The sequence below is a fragment of the Apteryx mantelli genome, chromosome 17, assembly GCF_036417845.1.
Source record: "Apteryx mantelli isolate bAptMan1 chromosome 17, bAptMan1.hap1, whole genome shotgun sequence".
Lineage (NCBI taxonomy): Eukaryota > Metazoa > Chordata > Aves > Apterygiformes > Apterygidae > Apteryx > Apteryx mantelli.
The window spans coordinates 16,135,164-16,156,157 of record NC_089994.1 but is presented as its reverse complement, the minus strand read 5'-3'; the positions used below and the strand labels follow the sequence as shown (position 1 = coordinate 16,156,157).

At 47.6% G+C, this 20,994-nt stretch overlaps 1 protein-coding gene across 4 annotated transcripts in view; it reads right to left on the bottom strand.

The window, feature by feature from the left end:
* PITPNM2 (phosphatidylinositol transfer protein membrane associated 2) overlaps nt 1-20,994 on the bottom strand; it is a 136,464-nt gene that overhangs the window by 33,147 nt on the left and 82,323 nt on the right. For 3 of the 4 annotated variants that reach the window (XM_013958662.2, XM_067306810.1, XM_067306812.1), the window contains exons 4-9: nt 17,317-17,531; nt 15,498-15,619; nt 13,531-13,764; nt 6,397-6,720; nt 3,601-3,696; nt 123-227 (exon numbers count right to left, since the gene is read on the bottom strand). In XM_013958662.2, the coding sequence (XP_013814116.2) occupies nt 123-227; nt 3,601-3,696; nt 6,397-6,720; nt 13,531-13,764; nt 15,498-15,619; nt 17,317-17,531 (1,096 nt within the window). Of the gene's footprint in view, nt 1-122; nt 228-3,600; nt 3,697-6,396; nt 6,721-13,530; nt 13,765-15,497; nt 15,620-17,316; nt 17,532-20,994 lie in introns of those variants that run through there. The other variant, XM_067306811.1, reaches the window with a different exon arrangement.

Sequence of the window (20,994 nt, the reverse complement as noted above, 5' to 3'; positions counted from 1 at the left end):
TTGTGAGATGAAGATAACAAGTTTTACCTTTTTCAGAATGCGGCTGTAACAATTACACGGAAAGACTGTAAAGTGCCACATGCAGTTTTTACTTAAAAAAAAAAAAAAAAAAAAAAATTTACCCTGGACATCATCGCATTCAGGGGTTTCAATTTTATCCATCAGATCATTGGAACTCCATTTGGTTATTTCTTTCGGGAACATTTCCTCATTGTCAGACAAGTCCTCTTTAAAAAACAGATTTTTTTTTCTTTTTTAGAGTCACACACATACAAATATGTATACAGACAAGAGCACAGAGCAGAATTAGGAATAAAAGTAAGGCCTCATAATTCTCTGTAATCTTATTATGACTTAAGCCAGCCAAGTGTTTATAAAGCATGATACTGCAGCTTTTGCCATACGGATATCAAAGTGCATTTAAGAAAGTAAATCAACATGTTGTTAACAAACAAAATCCTAGGACGTGGGGGGGGGGGGGGGGAGGAACCACCACGGGTTTTTACGCTACCATTTTGAGTAGCGAGTCCGGCGTTTTTCTCGCCAGGCAGAATTCCTGCCCGCCGCTGCCTTGCTTGCAGCCCTGCTCCGAGATGCTGGAGCACCAGCGGGCGCAGGGGAGGGGGCAGAAGGCAGCGTTTGCCCCCGGCGCCCTCCCAGACGCCTGCAGGCTGCGCCAGGTCTCCGGGGAAGCGGCGATAAGGATCGCTGCCGTTAACAGGACCACCACCTAGAAAAGCACCAGTAACGGAGGAAACGCGAGCCCCCCCCCCCCCCCCGGGCTATCTTTAGCCTGGTTTCCTTCGGGGATGAGCGCGGCTCGCTCGGAGGGCGGCTCTTTTCCTGCCTGCCCCGACGTCGTCTGGACCCGCTGGCTACCATCGGCTGCGTTTCACAGAGAACAAGGGGCCCCGAAACGTTATTAACATATTATTAATGAGAAGATGAACGAAAAGGAACAGGCCACGACAGACTGGAGCTCCCCATCGAACCCGCAGGAAACCAAATCACGGCAATTCAAGCCTTGGAAGAGCGCCTTCCGTTTGGGGGGCTGGGTTTTTCAGGTTTTAATTTGAGGATGCATCTTTTGTGTTAGGGAGGTTAATTGGTTTCTAATCAAGTTATTGCTCTATGCCTAGTATTTCTTTCCTGAAAATGTAGCATTTTGTAAATTTAATAAAGAGTTATAAACATCATAATAACAGCAATTTCAGATGTCTCGGAGATCTAAAAGCTGTAATCTTCAGAGTCATGGACCAGGATTCCCTCTTTCTTGTTGCTGTACAGTTACTAATAAAATAATTAGTTGGAAGAATCCCCGGATCAGTGACAAAAAGATTTTGAAATGTGTTATTCTTCTTAGCAAATCTGAGCAATAGCTCAAAAACCTGTACGTACAGGGGACTGTACAGAGCCAAGCCAAGACTGTTTATTTTTAGGAGTTTCTATTAACAGTTTGACCACAGAAGACAGCAACCTGGAGAGTGCTGTGTCAATACGCTGTTTCATTTTTCAACTACGGAAAAAATGTGAGCAAATTCCCATTTCCCTGCACAAGGGAGCGCAGAACTACGTGTTCAGAGTAAGGCAAAAGCACGCGCGTGCAACATGCCGGCGGAGAATTAAGAGGGAGGTTGCATGCAAAGCTCCTCCAGCAACTTAATCTAAATATTAAACTTATTTCCTTGAGAGGTTTAATTATAGCCTTTATTGCTGCACAAGTGATCACTGAATGGGATATTGCTCCTCTTATTAGTATTTATTACAGGATGGCTATTACTGTATTTGTCACCGTCTTTCCCAGAGCGTGCCAGGGGAGGAGGAGGGGTGCGAAGCCAAAGGCAAGAGATTTTTCGGGGCTCCGGCTACGCCCGCTGCGCTGCGAGGAGCCGCGCGGGTCCGCGGGAAGCACCTGAGCTCTGCCCAGCACCAACGCGCAGCCGGGGCTGCACTGGCCCCAGCACCGGCCCCGTGAGCCTCCCCGGCGCGAGGGGCTGCCGCGGCGCCCGGCCCCCACTCGCAACCCCCGAGCGCCCGCGCCCCGTCTGCGAGCACGGGGCAACGCGGGGCCCTTCCCGAGGGCTGCCCCTGCCGAACAGCTTCAGTTCCCAAGCCCAGATCCCCTCACATGAGGCAGATTTTCCGAACTCGACTGCGTGGATTGCAGAGCACAATCTGTGCATAAACGGAGACACGTTCTGTACTAGCAGAAGCGGAGCTGCCTTTTTTTTTTTAGTATTATTTTATTAGCAAGCTTCTCGGAGCATTGCAACAGAGGTGCAGACACCAACTGTGGCACAAGGCTCATTTTTGTTACCTCTCCTTCTGCGAGGAGCACTTCGGGGATTCCCCAGGGGCCTGGATCCCAATGGGAAATGTCTCTATCGCTATTTTTATTACCGAGCAGTTAAAAAGGCAGGAGAGAGGATGGACAGCCACGAAGCCATTTCAATGACTCATTCCTCTTTTCTTGTACGTATATTGCTACAATAAATCCCTTATGTACAGTTTTTGCAGATGCTACATAAGTTGATAAACAGAGACACTTAAAGCAAGTTGGTCCTTCTCTTTCTGGGCAAGAGACACATTTATCACCTTGACTTGCACACACAGCAAGAGCCACTTACTCTGCTGTCGTGCAAGTCACCACTCCACAGCAGGATGCCACTGGCGTGCTCTCACTCCCTGGGAATTTGGGATGCACGCCTGCATACTTGGCACGAGAACTCTCCCGGAACGCAAAACTACCAGTTTCTTGAGACTGAACTGCAGTTCAGCTGAACATCAGTGAAATTCTGCTTTACAGAACTGGGGCATGCTCTTCTAACAACTTCATTTAACAGAAAGGTCACCAACTTCATCCGTACACGTTGGGCAACTAGGCTAGATTAGCATTACAAGCGGAGAGAAGAGCCCATCTGTCGTCAGCGGAGATGAAGCCTTCCAGGCTTAAACACACATCAAGCACAATATACAAAATGAGTGCAGCCGAACAAAGCATCTTCACACACACATGCACAGAAATAATAGCAGAGCTTTTGCCTAGTATGAACAGTCAAATTACTTTGGGAATTCTGCAATCCATGATGCATTTTGATGAATTTTGGCACCTGAAGTACCTCACTGCATTCACTATCATATTTCTTGCAACAGGAGAATAAGGAGTTAATAAAGGCAAACTTGGGTCTCTTCAGGCCCAGACAGGACAATTCATCATGCCTTTTATCGATCTTTTTAAAAAAACAAAATTTCAGTCATACTGAATCAGAAAGATTCAGACACACCCACAGTTCAGTTAGCCCCGATGAATTTTACCCACGCTCATTTGCACCAAATAAAATACAGCTCCAAACATTAAGATTGTTCAAGATCACTTCAAACAGATTGCACTGAGCCCCAAATGTTGCTGCATTACATCTAATAGCCTGCTGGGTGATGCTGGGAACGCCTGAAGAAGCTGCACTGATGCTGCACATATCTTGGTTAGAAAGGAGCCGATTTCAGACAAAGCAAGAAGTCTTCCCCACCCCGCCCCATGCTTTCCTTTCTCTTTCCCCACCGTTTCAGAAAGCAAACATTGGTGGTTCAGGTTCCACATACCATGTGCATCGAAGAATTCATCGTCTGAGCTGTCATCCGAGTCCCTGGCAATGCTCTGCATCCTCCACTCAGAGATGCTATGGCGTGAGGGACTTGCTGGAAAAAACAGAAAAGCCTTATGCGATACGCTAAATCGACAAGACAGAGAGTTCCCAACATGATCTTTGCTGGAGGAAGAGTCGTGTGTTCGCTATGAAAAATCCACTGCTGCAATATTAAAACACAAAACCCCGATGATGCTGGTGTGATGTCAGTGTACCGCTTTAGAGATCCTGTTTGTTTACTGTTGTTATAACCTGCCAGCAAGATGCTACATTAAAGCAAGCTGTTTGTATCACTCTTATGCTATTTTGAATGGCAGCTATTTATAATTGTTAGTAGGACGTGCAAAGTCAGCTGGGTTTTAAAGTTTGCAATTAGAAAGGAAGCAGGCTGATTGGAAGCTTTCTCCGTGCCTCTCATCAGCACGCAAACCATGCCTCGGCTTCACCAACTTTCGGGCGGGTAACTAAGCAGAGCAGCCTGGACAGAAATAATCTGTTTTCTGGAAGGAAATTGCTTCTACACAAATTGGATTAGAGATCTATTTAAACTTTAAACTTGAATGATTTAAACAACATGCTCCCTCCTGCTTCGCAGGGAGCCGTGAGAGCAGCTGTCCTGCCGGAGCGAGCCCCTGGGTTCCCGCTTGCCTCCTCATCGCAGCCCTCCCCGCTGCCTTTCATTTCCCACTCCGCAGTTCCCTGTGCCGTGCAAGTGCTTTATGGCATTGGTTTTTCCAGATATAACTCAGCAGCGATCCAGCCTCAACTCTTCTCGGCTGAACTTGTCACAGGCAAAGAGCCTGCCGAAGCGAGCGCTGCCCCGCGAGCGGCAAGAGAGACGGCCTCTCCCCTCTTTGGGATCGCTGTCGTGCGTCACAGGCAGGAGCACGCACGAAACGCTCACCGCAGCCACCCGACACAACAAGACCCCGGGGAGCCTGACAAATTCTCATTTAGCATATATAAAGACACCGAAAGGCTCCGGTTACTACGATGGCTGTACAAGCTGCTGCATCCTAGTGCTGTAACAGCGTTAAGCATGCAAGTCAAACGCTTCCAGTTCTAATTTGGTCTTGGCACGCGGAAAGACTACGGTGACCCTGCGCGGAGGCACCTAACTGCAGCTTCGCGTTGGCTCGGCAGCCCCCAGCTGCCCCACCGCCCGCCGCGGGGACGGCGAGCGAGGAGGCTGGCGGAGCCGAGCCGAGCTCCTTCGCGCGGCAGTGACGTCAAGGCACTCGCATAATAGTTGCTAAAAATAGAGCATATAATAGCATATGGGATGGTGACAAGGGTCCTGCTAGCACCAGAGGTCTCGCCCAGATGGCACAGAAAAGACTGAGCTTTTTTGCAGACGCGGCTGCTTTTCGCAACCGGCGGCAGCGGTAAGTCCAGGCAGCCCTCCTTGCCTCCATATGCTAACGCGCTGCCATTTCTTAAAGGCAGCACGAAGAAGGATTAAAATATCTGCGTGACGTACTTCCCAGCACATCACAATTCATTGCTTTCATCAGTTTTTTTTCCCCTCTAAAAGCTGAGGCAATCTGCAGTTTAAAAGAAACTCCGGCTTTGCTACCAGAGAAAACCTCCAGGTAAAATCCTGAAAGGTCGGAAAACCACAGCCTCCGAAGAGCGCCTCAGCGCTGCAAGAGGGGTTCACGGCCGCGAGCGCAACGAAGGACGGGCCCATCACTACAAAATCCCAGTGCAAGCAAGAAAGTCAGTGCTTTTATATTCATATAATGATTTCTAAAGCGACTACTAGGCTCTTCCCTGGGGCTCACGCCACTGAATCATCGCATAGCAAAACCACTGTTCATATCTCGGTCACCCCGGGATGAAATCAGTGATGGAGTGGTAAATAAAAAACTGCGAGTCAAATCGCAATCTTTTGTATGCATGAGAGATGGCTAAGCTTCACTCACCCACATCTCCCTTCCACGGCCGCTGGAGGAAAGGCTGTCCCTGGGGGGGCCCAGAAAAATCAAGATTTTGCCCTCTTGCTGTGAGGGCTATCAGCTGTGCTTGACAAAAAGGTGGAGCTGCTGAGGGTTCAAGCCCTCTTTCTGCAGCTCTCTGAGAATTCAAACCCTTTTGTACAGAACAGCCCAAGGAAATGAAGAGTTTAACACAGCAAAAAAGGTGACCGACTAGGGAGAGGTGAGTGACAAAATTCAGGACTCAAAGCCAAGTCCTCCCAGGGCACCCAAAGGGGCTTTAACAGCCAATCGTACCCTGCAAACTTGCTGAGCAGCATCTAGAAGGGAACGCAAATGCCACCTACGGTCCCACCAAGCCTCGGGCTGCAAGGCGTGGTGCCTGCAGAGCTACAGCGCATCGCCACCAGCGAAGGGCAGCAGCCCCCAGCCACGTCCCTCTTCGGAGCGTGGCGACCTCCCTTCGTCCCCCAGGAGCTGATGGTGGTGCTGAGCTGCACAAGCTGCATTGCAGCACCCGGGCAGCCTAACACCAACTTTTGGGATGAACAGCATGTAGGAACATTTCCGCCCAGCCAAAGAGCATGCATCACTGACAGTCACACCTACGGGACAACTAGAAACATTCCCAAACCTCCAACAGGTTATCTGCAATACCACCAGAGAAGGCCTCTTTTATGAGCGTTAAAAGGGACTCGCTGGGGCGATATGCATTGTCCCAAAGGGGTCAGCCATTAGGAGACATGCTCATACCTCCCAAAAGCACAACCGCCACACAGTTCACAGTAGAGCAAGTCATCAGCGCCCCATCTTACCTCCTCTTTTTGAAGATCGTGAGGACTTGGAAGAGGTGGACCACTGCTTGGTGAGTGACCTCCCAGATGCCGTTTCACTGTTACTAGCAACATCCTCTGTGTCAACAGGCGAAACGGTGTCAGCTTCAACATCCTTCTCGCCAGGAGTGTCCTTGGCTCCATGCTGCTCGGTATCATTTTCACTGCAGAACTGGGCCATCTTCCGAGCCAGCATCAACTGCGCCTCCTTCTCCAGCTGCCGGATATCCTCAATGGTGAGCCCGTACCACTCATCCTGCCAGCACCAGGCCTGCCGATGGGCACGGACCATGACCTTCCGCAAGCCTGCAAAGCCAGAATGCCCCCGTCACCAACGCTACAAGACTTTGCAAAGATATGTGTTCCCATCCCCTAAACCTCAAGACATTGTGGCATTGAGTACAGTGGAGTTAATGACACCATGGTGTAACCTGCAATAAAGGACCTTCACGCAGCAACCACTGGGAGGGCAAATTGGTCGTTTCATGTAATCGCATCCCCTCAATTCTTGCTAACCAACCATGCACCAAAATTAGTATTCTGCAACTGCTTTCAAATGCAGGAGCGACTTCCTAATTTCAAATCCAGGATTTTGTTCTGGGACTGCCTGCTCCACCAAGAAGGAAGGAGCCAGGTGCAGAGCCCAAATGTCCCAACCCCCTTGAAGTTGTGAGAAGTTGTGACATTTGGATCCAGCCTTCAAAGTGAAGTACATTACCAGCAAAACAAACAAGAAAACAAACAAAAAAGACCCTGAAACCCAATCTTCTTTCATCCAGGAGAGTTTCAAGTGGTTCCTTCATGAACACTGCACAGCCACCACAGGGCGGTCACGGGGCAGGAGCACATCCTCACACTGGCAGTGCTAACAAGACTAAAACCTCTCCCGTCCCTGGAAATCTGCACCAGTTTCTATTTATCAGCAAAATGGTCTCACAAATACAAGCTTCTGAGATAATGGGATGGGAAGCAAAGGAAGGGAGGGAAGAAAGACACTTTATTTTACAGACACAGTCCCTTTCTGCTGCTGCACGAGAAAAATGAAGCGGGTAAAGCCAATTTAAAATACAATTTTAAAATGTCACATCCCTGAAAGGAAGAACCATCTGAATATCAACACGTACAATGGTTGTGACCAGGCAACAGAAACTTTCTTCCAAGAGTTAAAAGTGTTGGCTACCATCGTCATAGCACTAAGACTTCAAAACAAGATAATCACTCAGGATTTTCAAACAATATTACTGCTGAAAAGCTCACGGCTGGCCAAGGCTTCAAACAGCTATTTATTACTGATAGGAGCACAGAGCAGTAATGGTGCTTTTAAGAGCTTCTGCAAATATTGACAAGCTAATCCTCAGGAGCCCTTAGGAAAAATCAGTGACTATTGCTCCCCCTGTAATTATGGGGAAACTGAGGCAGGGATGGGTTGAAGGACTTGCCAAAAGCAGCAGTGGGAATTGGTGTCATTGGGATTACAGAGCCACAACTCTCTGCTTCTAAGCTCGGAGCATAAACATCCTGCACCTCAAAGCTGGCAGGCGGGATACTGTATGTATGTATATGTATATTTATTTTTTTCCTTCCAGGCCTGGCCATTTGTCTGCTGCTCTGCACTTCGGTTAGTCCCTAATGCCGCGATACATGCACCGGCCACCACAAAACAGGAAGAAACAAGCACTGAGATCAGCAGCCAACACGATGGATCAGCTCAACCTGAACTTCATTTGCACAGTAAGATTAAATCTATCAATTTTTTATGCATTTCTCTGCCTGACTTTCAAAGAGGAGCTCCACATAACACACGCACGTTTGAGCCAGCAGGCTACGACCTCTGGGGGCAGAACGAGGATCCTCGGCAACTTCATTCCGTTCAGCCTTAGCAGAGATTCAGAGTTATTTCCCCCGCCTGATTACTTTCTGCAGAACCGCAGGAGAATGTTTTAGCCTCTTCACCTCCTGTTATGACTGACATTCAGCAGAGCTTAAAAATGAGGACTGAACTCCCGTCACATCCAGCTCGGAAGCCAAAAAAGCGTTTCCCTTGCCGTAACTCCGTCCCCACCACCACAGCGATCCTTCAAACTCCGTCATGTCCACAATGTCCACTTCTACTTTGCTTGAAAGCAGACTGTGAGCAGACGCAGCGATGGGGACGGAGGCCCCCAGCTTCTTCCGCCACGCCAGCCCCGGGCTGCGGCAGCCTGGAGAGCACCATGGCCTCTGCACCCAGCCCTGGGACACCAACGCACCAGCTCCTCCGCCCCACCAAAATCCTCTCTGCAAGGGCCTAGATGCCACCCATCGCACGTATCTTTGTTTTAAGGAACCAACATCATAAGGAACGAAGAAAACCACTCGCGGAAAACAAGACGGCCTCCAAAGTTCCCCTTTGCCTTCTTGCACTTCTTCCCCCGGCTCACAGAAATTGCCTGTGTCTCTTCGCTCGAGCCAGTGGAGCCCGTCGCTCTGGTCAGCACCGTGCCGAGTGCAGCGGCCGCACCAGAGACCCCAAATCCCCCTTCCTTACAGCCTCGCTCATCTGAAGATAAGATGCCCTTACAGGGCTTTGTGATTGCTGTGCCTCTCTCCTTCCAGCTCAGTTTTGAAGTCAAAAAGACAGAAATCATTTTCCCAGCCTCCGGCCTTCACCTGGGATGCATCAGCTGTGCTGCAGCTCTCGCAAGCATGGGGAGAAAACCTGGAAGAGAACGAGGCTGTCCAGGTGCAAAAGGAGTGAAAAAATAGAAGTTATGGCCTGCAGAAAGAATCACAGAACCACAGAATCGCTGAGGTTGGAAGGGACCTCTGGAGATCATCTAGTCCAACCCCCCTGCTCAAGCAGGGTCACCTAGAGCACATTGCACAGGATTGGAATCTCCACTGCTAGTTATGGAGAAGAGCCCCAGTTGGTGCATACACCACCGAATACCTCCCTACAGTGCAGCAGCCTTGCGGCGGGGGCCGGAGGGCCTGCCCAGGGCCCCCGTGCCGCTACGCAAATCCAAGGTCCAGCCGGGAATGAGCACGGCCTCACCAGTCCAGAGACGGCTTCCTCCAGCGCCAGGCAAGGATTCAAGTCCTAGAACGTTTTTCTCCAAACGTCAGAGAGAAAGCAAGCTTTTTACTTGAAAAGCGAGAAGGAGGGGATGGAGCAGACCTGGGAATCGGAGAGCAGCTGGGAAAATTTCTCTTTTTAACCACTCTGGGCTTTCAAGCAGTGCCTAAGGGCCACCTCCAGCCCTGGGGCATGCTGCTGGGGAATGGGAGCTGGCCGGGAAGGCCGGGCTGCAGATGGCATCGCGCTGGCCACACTGCTCCAGGCCGGAGCCAACGCGACAAGCCTGGCGGAGGCTGCGGGCAACGCAGCGCTCCTCCGTCCCGTCCCGCTGCGGGCTGCACTCCCCTCTGCCTCCGCAGGGCAAACACCACTGGCAACAGGAACAGACCGCCGGGTAGCGGAGGGTCTCCCAGGGAGGTCTTCGTGCTGGGAAGAGAGAACTGACGGCACAGGAGAGTCGGGCAGATTGTGCAGAGTTTGTTTTCCCTCCGCCCAGCTCGTGCCATGAACCTTCTTCTCCGGACTCGGGGAGCAACACCGTGGTCTGAGCAGGCAAATCATGCACTGAAGTCAGCAAAAATAACAGGAACAGGATTTTTATAAGGAGGCAGGTACCAGCTGATTTCAGTAATATTAGTAGTTAAGAAGATTTTATTATTTCTCTAGCAAGCGCACTGCTCTGGTTTAAAAAACAAAAAAACCCACACATGCACATATGCACACGTGCAGACTGAGCTCAGAAGTACTCATCATTTTTGCATTGATTTAATTACAACATTTCCCACTGCGCTCTGCGGAACGATCATCTGCGAAGAGTCTAGCAGGGTGCAAACATTTAAATCACTCGCCTTTCAAGTCACCATCTCAACAGCTCTGCCGCAGAGACGGGTTCAGTCCTCCAAGCGCCAACTTTTGCGAGCGATTTGCCTGCAGACTGTGGTGTTGTACTCGGCGCTCACAAAAGGAAGCGTAAACGAGCACGAGACAAGCCAGGACTGGGCAGACTTTCTAGTTGAATTTGAAAAGCTTTTGTCTGCCGTTCTGGGTTTGTCTTTGGATTTGAAATAAGAATAGTAACTCTGACAGGAACTCAACGCAAAAAAAGAACCAAGCCCCAAACCTCACCCAACTATCCACATAATCTATGGGTAGCCAAAAAGACAGTTTATATACCCAGTGGCAACACGCCAAAGCATTTTATAACACACAATTGCCTGGCAGCAGACAAAGGACGTCTGATTTTCCTTGTGTGACACTATTGCCTCGACAGTCGCAGCAGATCCCACAACCTCGTCAGTACAGTCCTCGTTGTCTGAAGGCATCTAATCATACATAGCCTGCAGGGACGTCTGCTTGCTCCCCTCCTTTCCCTTGCTCAGACCACTCAGGAAGCCAAGCGCGTGGTCGCAGCCACATCGCGCTCGCTGCAGTCTGCCCAGGCTGGGGAAGACAAAGCTGTACGTGCGGGCCCCGAGGGACAGTGCCTACGGGATGAGCTTTCTCATTAAGGTACTTAAGTGAAGCAAAAGCTGGGCAAAAGAGCTTTCTAAAACGATTCCACTTCAACGCTGTGCGACAATTTGGGCATACGTACCCTAAGACGCATTGGCTTAGGCAAAGCTCTGGTTATCGGGACGGCAACACACTTTGCCACAGCATATAATCAATAACCCATGCGCAGTCAACACATTTGTTTAACAACAAAAGTGTCGTAGCCCACGTGCACGATTAGGAAGTGAGTGGGAGCAGAACATTATGCAGTGCCAGTCCAATTAAACTTAAATTCTATGGAAAAGGAGTAAAAAAGCATACAAATATTACAGCCAAGTAGACTAATAGCCCACAATTTCAGTCTGTGTCTCAGGCTGTCAAAGCACTGAGTAACTGTCCAATTAGTCATCAGAAAAAATGGCTGTTATGCTCAGTAAGAGACGGAGAACATTTCAACACCATCCCCCAGAGTTACTCCCTCCGCACTCAGTAGCCCTTCCACATATTACAATCCATCCATCACTTAACTCGCAAGTTTTCTTCTTTCAAGCCAGTCTCCAGTTTTAGTGTGCCCCAGTAAAGGGCTGCTCCCACCTAGGGCAGAGTTTGGATCCTCCTCTTGGATCGTGCCTCGGCTTTCTTGCTGGCTTGAGGACCCTGCACACAGAGCCGATTCCCCAAGAAACAGCTTTGCCGGGGCTGGGCACAGAGGAACAAGGACAGAAACACCCGGGAGGGGTTGGCAGACAAGAACATCTGTGGCACCTGGGCCCACCATCTCATTTTACAATGCACAGACAAAACGGAGAGCAGCCTACAAGCCCGGTCAGCCACATCGTAGCACACTTCTAACTTAAACAGCCTCATACCCAACCGTCTTTCGTGCCTGGGCTCCGATGCTTTTCCACCCACTGGTAGCTTGCCCATGGCTATCCCGTTGCAAGGCAAAGCTACTCATCTTCTGTAGATACCTGCAGTTTTTGCTTCCGCTCTTCAATCACTCAACTTTGTCTCTCCTTAAAGACTTTTCTGATTTTATGCATCTTAACCACATTGAAAGACATCATTTGCCACCATTACAACAGAGTGGAAAGGCTTTTGAAAGGCAGACAATGAACCGGCTCGGCTCTCTGCAAAGCCTCAATCGAGAGGAAAACGGCAGGCAATTTTTATGAAATACAAAAGAAGCATTTCTAAGGGACCACAGCTTAATCTATGCCAAACACCTCTGAACAACTGGAAGAGTCACATGTTTCCTTTTTAATTTAACAGATACAATGGAGTTGTTATTCTGCCCCCATGTTTTGCAGTTTACACTAAATTAACCCATGTCACCGAAACGCCGAGGGAGTTCACTGCAGACAGCCACTTGTAACAGAGTCTGTAACAGGTAAAAAACCTCCATCTGTAGGCAAAGGAAAACCAAAGGAGCTCTAAGAGAGCAACCCGCAACTCTTCCGAGAACAGTTTATGCCTTGCTCCACTGCTCTATCAGTGTTTTCCACATTAGCTCTCAGGAGCACAGTACGACTGAAGAGAGCTATAAAACCATTTACTTACTCTAGCATCATGCACTTCAAAGCAGCTTTGCGTATAGAAAGGGACAGCTGTAGATGTCATGCAGGGGAATTTACTTTGTACAGAAACTAGCCAGCATCTTTCACATGTATGACAAGTTGGCCCCTTCTTCATCGCGTCTGTGTCCAAGGACAGCCATAGATATCTACATTTTTTGAGATGGGAATGATTTAAAGAAACATTCCTTAAGTTTTCCACCTGGCCACAGATCCCGTCTCCTGTGGCAAGGCTCAGGAACCATAGCAGCTGTGTTATAGATTTTCTGCAAAGAACAAATTACTGCCAGTGCTGCTGCCGCTGTTCCGACTTGCACAGTCTCCACGTAGTTACTCCTGGGACACAAACAACAGCCACCTCCTTAGCAGCACTGACCTAAGAGCGACGCATCAGTCAAAGCGGCACGTTTACTCACGACTGAGAACTGCCCCTGACCCACGGCGGGTTAGGAGCACGGTGGGGTGGGGAGCCCCGGACACTGCACCCGGGAGGGCAGAGATGCGTGCCCATGCGAGCACCCACCCACCCGTCCTGCCGCAGGGCAGCAGAGACCGGCGACTCTCCAGAGAGCCCCTTCCTGAACGCCGTACAAGGGGGACTGTAGGTGTAGCTCGTTTCTTTGAGCAGCCCTTGAGGATTCTGTCCAAAGCAAAGAGAAGTGGCAGATTTTGAAAAATAACTGGCTAAATTTTCAACAGACAAATCCTTGTCTAAAAAAAAGAAATGCAAGATCTTGCCTACACAGGACCTGTAACCATTTCAGTGGCTACACATGATCTGGATTCACACATACTGGGATCACAAATGATAAAACAACTTGATTTTTCTGAACTGACCCATAGCTCTGCGCGTGACAGGGCGGTCCGGTCCAAAAATCTCCTTATAGACACGTCTTGTGATATGTTACATCGCACATACCTCATCTGTGTGTTTCAATTCAGAAACAACATTAAGGAGTTGACAGTGAACCTTGCAAGACTACAAATGCTCACCAACATCATGGATAAACCGCTCGATTTTGGACTGCATCCCCCAGTATCTGAACTCGACTTTACAAAGTTTATATGCACACATGATTGGGTATTTCCCAGGGTTGTTCTTGTATTCTTCAATCCAGTCTTCTGAGAGGGGGCCTCTTTTAGTCTTCACTGATTTATACAGCTTTGGATCCTCCTCAGCTTTGTATTCGTGTGGAGGGATAGGATCTTTAACAATATCAATAGGATCTATAAAAAGAGAACAGAAACAGTTAAATTCTTCCTTTACTTGAACAAAGGAAGAAAATACCATTTTTCAGAAGTTGTTTCTATTTTAGTAAGTACCAGAACCATTACAGCTATTTAGTTTCTTTTTACTTACACTTAAACAACTGATATTTAAATTGTTTATATATTGCTCCTGGGCAGTGATCAGCTCTGCCAAGGGAACTTGCACACACAGCTCCAGAAAAAAGATTCTTTGCTCCAAACAGATATTTTTGCCCACAGTGACTGCAGGTCCACAGCACCCAGGCAGATCCACGCGCTCCACCTTTCCAGCTCCACAAAGATCTTTTGTACATCCCATCTTTCAGCTTTTCTACTATCACTCACAGCGCTACAGCTCTGCCTAATCTGAGAGTTAAAACACATTTGCCTTTTTTTTTTTTTTTTTAGTACTGTAATGGAAAAGATGTACTCCAAAGATAAGGTGTTCAGTGGGTAGCATCAAGGGAGGTTACTGGTAACTCATCACACGCTACTGTTGCACTTGACATGTTAAATTTTCTACCCTCTGTAGTATAAATCCAAAATTGTCCTAATTAACAACAACTGGCAACGGAGAAGTGCAAAACGCGATGGGAGCAGAATGAATGAACGCATTTTAAAGACCTGCAACCCCCCACAGACCTCAGCAGAAACATCTAGCATTTGGACTGAAGGACAGTATCTCCCTGCCCAACAGCTGCTTTTTCGATGGAGGCAGCCTGACTCAAGCCTAGTTAAGGGTGAGTTGGTTCAGTATGGAAAGCCTGATCAGACGGATACAGCAATGAGGACAGTCAACTGAAGTTCAAAATAAAGAAGTTTAAGTGAAGTAACGCTCAAGTAAAACTGCATCGGGTGTCCCTTGTTATGCAGCACGCCAACAGAGCTGAAGGAGCTGAAGCAGACGCTAGGTGTCCTTCTCCAGAGCTCCCGGGCACGGCGAGCTCTCGTTTCTGCGCCTACGAGGAGTCAGGCTGAGCTCAAATAATAGTCGAGTCCCAGCAGTTCCATGAGCAAGTGATGTTTTAATTCTGTGCGATGATAATTGCCGGCACTCCCGGCCCCCCAGGGGGGTCTCCTGCAAATGCCACCGGCACGGGCCACGAGGGACAGCAAGACACAGGAGCTGCCGTGACACTGGCCATTTTCTGCCTTTTTACAAGATGTTCCCTTTTGCCTGTCCCCTGTTAAATCCTTAAGTGTATAAGGCTCATTAACCCGATCTCCCGAAGAAGGCTGCAAAGCTGAAGTGTTAACCTGCACGACGGTGATACTAGAAGGGTGGGAAGCAAAAATGAAATACACCCTCGTGTTTCAGTCGTGCAGACAGGAATAATATTTTCATATACACAAAGCAGCTATACAGTTATAAAGCAGCATAAAATAGCAAGTGTTTTCCTCTTCAATATTTATTTCTATTTATTACTCCCAAAAGCATTAGATGTCTTACTCCTCACAGCACCGCATGAAGGAGACAGGAAAACAGCTCCATTTTACAGATGGGGGATTGAAACGATTTCTCTAGAAATGCCGTGTGGTTTACATTGAGCCTAGAAGAGAAGTCAGATTTCCTCACCCTACGTGTTGCACCTCACCCAGCAGCCTGTCCACTAATGTTGGGGGGGAGATATGGGACACACCGCGAAAAAAACCTTACATAGCAAACAAAAAGCAAAATAAAGGAAAACAAGCTAAAGGAAAGGGCTATTCACCGAGAATGGTCTGTCTTTTCTCCGCAGGAGAAAGGCTGAACACGTTGACATGCTCTCCTGGGTCAGTTTTGTAGTATGTCTCAATATCAATAGAGAACTTCTCCACAAAAGGACACGTGTACCTGAAAGAGAGAACAGTGCACCCTGGAGTAAATCCTGCTACGTTCCGCAAGCAGGGAAAACACTTCCTAGGATGTATAAAATCAGTCCCAAATCCAAGCCAGCCTTTACTCGTATTTTACTTCAGAGAGATTGAAAATGCCACCTGTACAGATTACAAAAAAAAAAGAGATTGAGATTTCTTTAATAACTTCTTAAGGCAGGAGTTTGCCTTGGACACGTGGCTTCAGTGGAATGGCTCTGTGTCAGTAAAACACCAAGCACCCAGCAATGAAGGAGCCTGCTCCCCACTGGGTGCTACACGGATCACGGGAGAGCTGGAGCCAACACGCCCCATGCAGTTACTGGAGATCAGGCACCCACGCAAGCCCAGAAACAACTTCTCAGCCAGCAGCAGCAAGCACTGGCAGGAGAAAGCCCGAGGGGAAAAGCAAATAGTCTCAATTTGCAGAGACACTGACAAAAAACCTGCAACTCGGTTTGACATCATCTCCTCCAGGAGACGACTACCAGGACAGACTGCTTTAGGAGGAGCAGTTTTCAGCAAGGAGCTAGCATTTGGGTCTGCTGTATTAACAAGTTACGTTATCCTTACAGACATGACACAGGTACTAACACAGGGATGCTCTGGAAATGCACCTCAGCCAGGAGAAAAGCTGAGCTCTTGCCAAGAATCTGCAGGAGAATAAAATACAGCCTGATTCTGCGCAGGGCCGGATTTCCTGCCTAGCTTACTGGCTCGTGGGCATTTCAAGAGGATCGAAAAAACAGACAGAAAGTGAGCTTTGATCACATGAAAATCAGACAGCTCCGTTATTTACAGTCATGAGCAACTGCTCGCACACAGTCACGCACTTCCCGCCCTTCCCCAAACTAATGTCATTAGCAGAGACCAGCAAAAATAAAACTATGAAACTTTTCTAGATTTCTGATGAAACCAACACATTCATTACAGCCTTTTTGTTATGAAAGATGACAGCAACATCAGCCTTGTAAGCTTGGAATACGGCAAATGTTCTAAACCAAAGTAATGGGCATATAGGAAGATCCCAGACTGTTTATTCCAGGGTATCTGAAGCATTCCCAGATGAAATCAGCTGAAACAAGGAGGTCCCAGAGGGCTCCAGGGAGCCTCTGGCTCTCTTCCCTTCTCATGGTAAAGGCCATAGGGTGTAGGTTTGTTATTTTCCAGCTAAATGCTAGTAAGAAAGTCCCCAGAACAGAAGCACCAGAAAACTTTCCATGTTTTATATTCTTTTAGGATTTTTCTCTCCCCACACTTTTCCACCTAGAACAAATGAATCCTGTTTTACTTGACAGTGTTCAACATGACAACCTTCTCATCACCATGCACATTTAAATCTAGCTTCACTGAGCTAGTAGATACCTGCAACAATAAGTAGATCATACAGCGCAGGATACAAGACTAAATAAAAATCTGTTCAAGATTTCCCACGCTCTGATCAGCAAAACAGCTCACATCTTAGAGCAACCAGCTACAAGTTCTGAAGTACTTACACAGGCAGCTCAGGCAACACTTGCACTCCTGAGATTTAAGCACTGGTAAGAATTTTAGGACTTGACCCCACAATTGCTCTAAAGGATATTACTGAAGATGTAAGAGACGTCACTGTCACACAAAGTGACACCAAATCCTCTGAAGTAGAGAAACACTTCTGGACGTTGTGACAAGCGTTACCTTGTCCTCGTATAAGGATACGCATTCCACGATTCCTCTTCGACTCGCAGCGCTGCCTTGGGCAATATGGACCGAAACCAGCTGGGTATGTGCATACCAATGTGGTACACTTTGTGAGTATACTGCCCGTTGCCTCCCGGGCCGTCCCTGTAGGGCCTGTTCTCCAGGATCTCCACTCCGCTGCCTTCCCCACATGTCTCCTCTCTGCTCTTTTTCTGAAAGGGAAGACATAACACCACAGTTAATCCTTCCAGTACACGGTAAATACCTAGATCTCGAAGCACATGAACACTGGAGATGGTTTCTAGGACTTCTGTTGAGTATAATTTTACACAACCATCAGCGCTGTGCAGAACTGTAGCAGCACCCTGGCACCAAGATTACCAAACCCAGAGATTAGAACTGGGAGAGACTTAGCAGCTCATCTGGCCAACATGGGAACACAGATCTGACTTATTAGAGATCTGCCAAAGTAAAGCTCTGCAGCTGGACACCTCTAGAACTAAGAGACGGTTTAAACGGAGATCTAACAACGCCTCAATTCCCGCTCCCACAACAGGCTACGCATGGCTCTGAACAACCCAACGGCACAAAAAGCTTTCACCACAGCGGCTGGCATGGCGAAGGGGAGTTTATCACACTTGGCACATTCTTGTGGTATAATATCAGCACGAAGAATCATATGCATACTCAGTCCAATGTCGCAGTCCTAAAGATTGTATTCTACAACCTAAAAATCACAGTATTTGGGGGTTCGTTGCTTGCGGTCTGGCAGGGCAGCAACTCTCCAAGAACAGCTTGAAGACTATGCTCTGCTAATTAAGATATTTAGAAGAAATAACCCAAGTTTGCCAGAATGCACACAGCACCCTCTGGCAGCCTTTCTATTTTGGCTTATTTGTAGTATCGTCCCTCATTGAGAAACCTGGCAAAAATTCCTTCCAAAAAAAAAAAAAAAATCCCCCAAAATTCTGTGCTTCTAAGAGCTAGAGGAAAACCAAATATTTGGTCATTTCTAACACGTTTCAGCAGATACAATGATGTATAACATTCACTGCTTCCAAACAATAGATTCATATTGTTAGTATTTTGAGTTTATTATGTGTGTTTGAGAGGACAATAGTTTGGCAATTAAGAAGAAATTGGAAACTACTGCAAGAATCAACTGCAAAAAGTAACGCAGTAACAACTTTTTCTTTTTTGCATACAAACAACGCCAAAGAAAATGTAGTTTAACAGAAAGTGATAAGACGCAAGAGATGGGCTTTTCTTTGGAAGGCAGGATGATAAGCAACACAACTATTTAAAAAGCGGGATATTTACTTCTAAATAACTCTCAAGTGATTTTAAGTTTAAACAGCTGTAACTGACAAATCTAAACAACTGACAAATCTAAATATTCAGTTTTTTCTCCCACTCCACAAATTACAGTACTAGAGTAAAAGAGAAGCACTTTTTCTAAAGTTTATATCAAACATTCAGCTGGCAGTTCATTAAAACACACAGCCTCTTAAAAAAAATTACTGTCTTTCAGTTCTTGTATAAGCACTGGCCAAGTCCTCTACAAATATTTATGACAATAACATTAAATAATCTTGATGACCCAAAAATCTCGTTAATTCAGAGGTCTCAGAAAAGGCAGTAACCCAGCAGGCAGAACGAATGTGTCTCACAGAATAACAGCACGGCATCTGGGCTGAACAGTCGATACAAATTACAGAGATCTAGAGTTTTATTATACGGCAGAAGCACAGGGAAATCATAAGCAAAGGAAATACGGATTCTCTTTGTGCCGAGTTACCACGTGTAGACTCATACATCAGCTGGATTTAAAACTACCGTTCTAGATCGCATGATTACCAGTAACTCCAGATCTAAAAGCCCTTGTTTTGAACCAAACATATTTAGGAATCTTTCAGCTTCAAAAGAAATCCCTAGCACTGAGCGGTCTCAGCATCTTCTAGGACCATGCCAAGCCTGGCCTGCACAGACAGCGTCCACAGATTTACAAACATTTGTATCGCATCAGGAGACCAAAATGCTGAAGATTTAACCTGCTTTTATAGCCATGGTTGACATGAAACTGGAGGAAAAAAAACCTTTAGGCTTTCGTCTTGGTAACAGCATGCAGCTTCTTATACTTCCTTTCACAGCTACAACTGAGCTACGTCCGAACAGCATCTTCTGTCTTGCCTCCCCTGATGGCTCTCCGGGAGGCAGGAGTTTTATCCCCAATTGGATCCATTTGAGAAGCTGAAAGGCCAGCACTCGAAGCAAGCTCACGCAGGCTCTGCTGGTCTCTGTGCTATAACTTCTCCCCGAGCGGAAGATTGGAGCTGGGGCAAACCGGCCGCGCACGCTTGCCAAGTCCCTCCGTCCCCAGAGCGGACCTGTTACGATCCATGCCCTCGTAATGCTGCCTGTCTCTGGGGATGAAGCATCTTGGTCTCTGCATAGGCTTTAATTCATTAACTGATGATTTTCCAACACAGGAAGAAATAGTTTACACTTGAAGTGGTTCAGGAAAAAAAACAAATTTCACTTCTTTTATGCACTACGGGGCCAGACCTGGGCTGAGGAGAACCTCGGTGAGAGATGAGCTAGCTCAGAAGTTGTCTGACCTGCTTTGGGGAGCAGCCGTCCTTTTTGGCCATTCAGAGGCCGCTAACTAAAGCCGCTTGCCCAGAAGGGACGTCCTGCGGAGAAAACCCTCCCTGGTCTGAAGGCCAGCAGCAGCACACCCCAGGCACACAGCAAACACCAACATCCCCCGCTCTTCCTTCCTCATTAAGTCAGCTTTGACAGAAATCTCTCTGCACGAAAGCAGGTTGCCTGGTTCTCATCATAGGGCTAGAAGGCTGCTGAACCTGCAATATCGGCCAATTTTTGCTTTACGCGAATACTTCCATAAGCAGCTTTTCCACACGCCCTGATAACGCTAGCACTGAATTAGCTTTTCAGATAGAGCCGTCTGATTGCCGGAGCTGCGACGGGTGCTACAACATTAGCATCCCAACGCTCGGAGGGGGAAGGAAGAAGGGAAAGACACGAGTTAACTGAAGCTCTTTGGGGAAGTCAGTCCACATCCCAGGGCAGAGTTCTGGTTATTTTATTGACTTCTCTGCAACTGCACCAGACCGCAAAGCCCATCCGGGCGCAGCGCACGCTTCCTCCTTCAGGCTTTCCAGATGACCAGCCCCGGCACACAGCCTCTTTCACCCAGCTGCAAACCTTGAGCAAGTTTGGGCCCTATAGGTTCTTCCTGCTCGTCACTTATTTGCATAAGATACAATAAAGTATAGCAAGACCATTTTCTTAGATTATTGTGAAATAAGAGCTGCACCTTTGCATGACAAAAATCTGAACTGTAGAATTTGTATCTCAAACAAACTTTCCAGCTGTTTTGAGTCAGGCCAATTTGCACTCAAAGCAACACATGGCTTGTTGCTGGGAAGGACAGTACAATCAAAGAAAAACTCCACATGAGAAATGCACGTAAAGCCCCTTCACAGCCCTGAACGCTCTCACACTTACCCACTGGCCTGCAGAGAAGGCTACACAGCCACAGGAAGGTCAGGAAGGACTCAGCAGGTCAGGTTAGAGGGCGAACCGCACAATTACTAACCAGTCATAAAAACAAAAAGTAAATACATTTCTCAGACAAAAAAAATGAAGACC